At 42.7% G+C, this 2,523-nt stretch overlaps 1 protein-coding gene across 1 annotated transcript; it reads right to left on the minus strand.

Annotated features, from left to right (window-relative positions):
* Positions 1-1,194: 1,194 nt before the first annotated feature.
* On the minus strand, positions 1,195-2,251 carry LOC107081421 (atrial natriuretic peptide receptor 1-like). Its single transcript, XM_015369601.1, has 4 exons — positions 2,135-2,251; positions 1,885-2,047; positions 1,593-1,748; positions 1,195-1,367 (listed from the first exon to the last, which is right to left on the minus strand). The coding sequence occupies exons 1-4, from the start codon at positions 2,168-2,170 to the stop codon at positions 1,195-1,197; spliced, it is 528 nt and encodes a 175-aa protein (XP_015225087.1). The 5' UTR covers positions 2,171-2,251.
* Between the last annotated feature and the right edge of the window lie 272 nt (positions 2,252-2,523).

Here is a 2,523-nt window from a genome sequence, read left to right on the forward strand (position 1 = left end):
TCACACCTCAACCCGCCTCAAAGCCAACGCTGATTGGACGTTCGTTTGGTGAACGGCTCCAAATTTTCTTCAACGGAGAGTCTCCAGACTGAATAGCGAGTGAAACCTTGAGATCAGGATGGTCTCACGAGGCTATTTGTCGTCGCCTAATTTCCCAAACCACCCTCTAAGCACTAACCCTTAACCCTATAATGCCAAATGTATCATTTTTGATACATGCGTTTTCTGAAATATTTTGCATCTGACACCTTTTGCATAATTTAATGGTAAAAACTTTGCTCAAAATCCTATTGTACACAATCAGATATACCTGATAACAGCCAGTAGAAGACTTATCGCATAGTAATAAATTATAAATATCAAAAATGTATTTCTGAATAAGGAATTCAAACAAAAAAAAGTTATTTTCTGTTTTGTTTTATTCTTGGATCGGGCTTTAAAGGGTTAACTATCGATTGTCCCTCCCAAAGAAGTCTCACTGCCTTCCACTCGCAGGAGTGGAAAGGAAAGCAGTCGTTGCTATGGCAACACAGCGATGCCCCGTGTGTGGCTGTAGCTCTGGGCCGCGGGTTGACAGAACATTAAACATTTGCTTATTTCTTAAAACAAAAGTACACGGTCAAATAAAACTATTTCAAAGAGGACTTTCTATTTTAGAATTTATTACGTTTTTTTTTCATATACTAACTCGTGATTTTCTGTCAGTGTGACGAAGATGCCGTCGGAGTCGTAAAGAGATTCCCAGGCTTTTTCTTTGGTAGTTGACTTCCGTTTTTCAGCAAGTGAATTCGCATTTTCGCTAAATATTTAGTCTTTTAAATAAAGATTTAATTCGAAGCCAAATATTTATTTAACAAACTAAATATTTAATCTGGAAACAAAATATTTAGTTTCGAGATAAATGTCTATTTTAAAAACTAGATATTTAGTAAGATTTTTATAAATGAATGAATGACAGTGAAAAAAAATGACTTGAAGAAAATAACCCCCTTATTTTTTTCTTAAAACAAGCTAAATAACTATAAAGATTGCTCCTAATCTTTGACTGCTTAACTTTACAAACGGCGCCCCATTCAGGACACCGCCTCGAGATGACCGAACCTAAAAAAAAAAAACCCGGTTTGCTAACTGGGACCAAACTGGAATGGATTTACTGGAATGTTGACCCGTTTTTCCGCAGTGCCTTCAGACGACTCACTTGTTGTGTTTGCGCAGCAGCAGGCGGATGTGGTTGAAGTCGGGTCTCTCCGTCGGCTCTTCGGCCCAACAGCGCTGCATGAGCTGACCCAGCTCAGGGCTGTGACACTGCGGGTCGATGGTGGGCCTCAGGCAGGGCCACTCCCCCAGAATCACCCGGTCCACGATTTCTGCAGACACACCGGGACACTGACACTGAAACCAGGAAGCAGAACGGGTGAAAATCAGGGAATAATGGCAGCGGATTTCGTCTCTGCTGCAGAAACAGAAACAGAAAACCTGGCTGTTTTTTGTTGCTCTGTTTTTTTTTTGTTCGAACTGAACAAGAACGGAAAGAACCTTGATCCTAATGTCCTTTGGTTTCCTGACCCTGCCCTGGACCTTCTCTAATTCACCTTTGGAGCTCAGTAACTCGCCCTCCAGGTAAAAGGCTCCTCGACGCAGGGCAACCTCCTGGAGGATGATCCCGAAACTGTAGACGTCTCCTTTTTGAGTTCCCTGGGGAGGAGGAGACTCCATCCGTAGCAGCTCTGGAGCAACCCACAGCTTTTCTGCAAAACAAAACAAAAAAAGAATTAAATAAACAAGTTGGATGTTTTAACTCTACTTTCATCTACGGGTTAGTTTCCAGGTTTGCTCTGTTTCCACGGTAACCATCATCCCTGATGGAGACCATGGAAGACTCACGGGCGTAGTAGGCATGAGCGTCGCTTCCTGAGTCCAGATCCGATCTAAAGCTGGACAGTCCATAGTCGGTAATCTTGAGGACAAAGCGGTTGTCCACAACACAATTTGACGATTTCAGTTTGCCGTGCGATACGATGACACTGTTATGAAGGAACACCATGCCCTGAAGACACAAAAACAGACGAGGACTGACTGACTGTTCCTCTCCTGTAGGAGGAGACAGGAGGGTTCAAGGAAAGACAGAGCTCACCTTTACAATGTCATTGATGAGGGAATACTTAAACATCCAGTCCAGAGTGATGCTGTCGTTCTCCAGGATGTCCTGAAGACAAGGAGACGAAAGGTCAGGAAAGGTCAAGAATAGAAAAACAGGTACCGTATTTTTTGGACTACAAGCCCCTACTTTTTTCCCACCCTTTGAACGATGCAACTTATGAGAAGGTGCGACTTTTTTGTAGATTTTTTCCTAACCACCAGAAGGGGAGGTCAAATTTGCAACGAGAAGCGCGACAGTTCAGTCTAAAGAACGTTGAAACTAGCGTTAGCGTGGCTATCGAGCAAGTTTTATGGGAATTACAGAGTATTTCTTCACTGAAAGAAGAGCAAAACACTGCTCTGGAGGCTTTTCTCAGAGGAAAA

This window comes from Cyprinodon variegatus, unplaced genomic scaffold, assembly GCF_000732505.1.
Source record: "Cyprinodon variegatus isolate N-32 unplaced genomic scaffold, C_variegatus-1.0 Scaffold4849, whole genome shotgun sequence".
Lineage (NCBI taxonomy): Eukaryota > Metazoa > Chordata > Actinopteri > Cyprinodontiformes > Cyprinodontidae > Cyprinodon > Cyprinodon variegatus.

Coding starts and splice junctions, on each gene's coding strand:
- LOC107081421 (XM_015369601.1), bottom strand. CDS start 2,170: ATGTTTAAGTATTCCCTCATCAATGACATTGTAAAG. Junction 2,048..2,134: donor TCATCAATGACATTGTAAAG/GTGAGCTCTGTC, acceptor TTGTGTCTTCAG/GGCATGGTGTTCCTTCATAA. Junction 1,368..1,592: donor CGAGTTACTGAGCTCCAAAG/GTGAATTAGAGA, acceptor GTGTGTCTGCAG/AAATCGTGGACCGGGTGATT.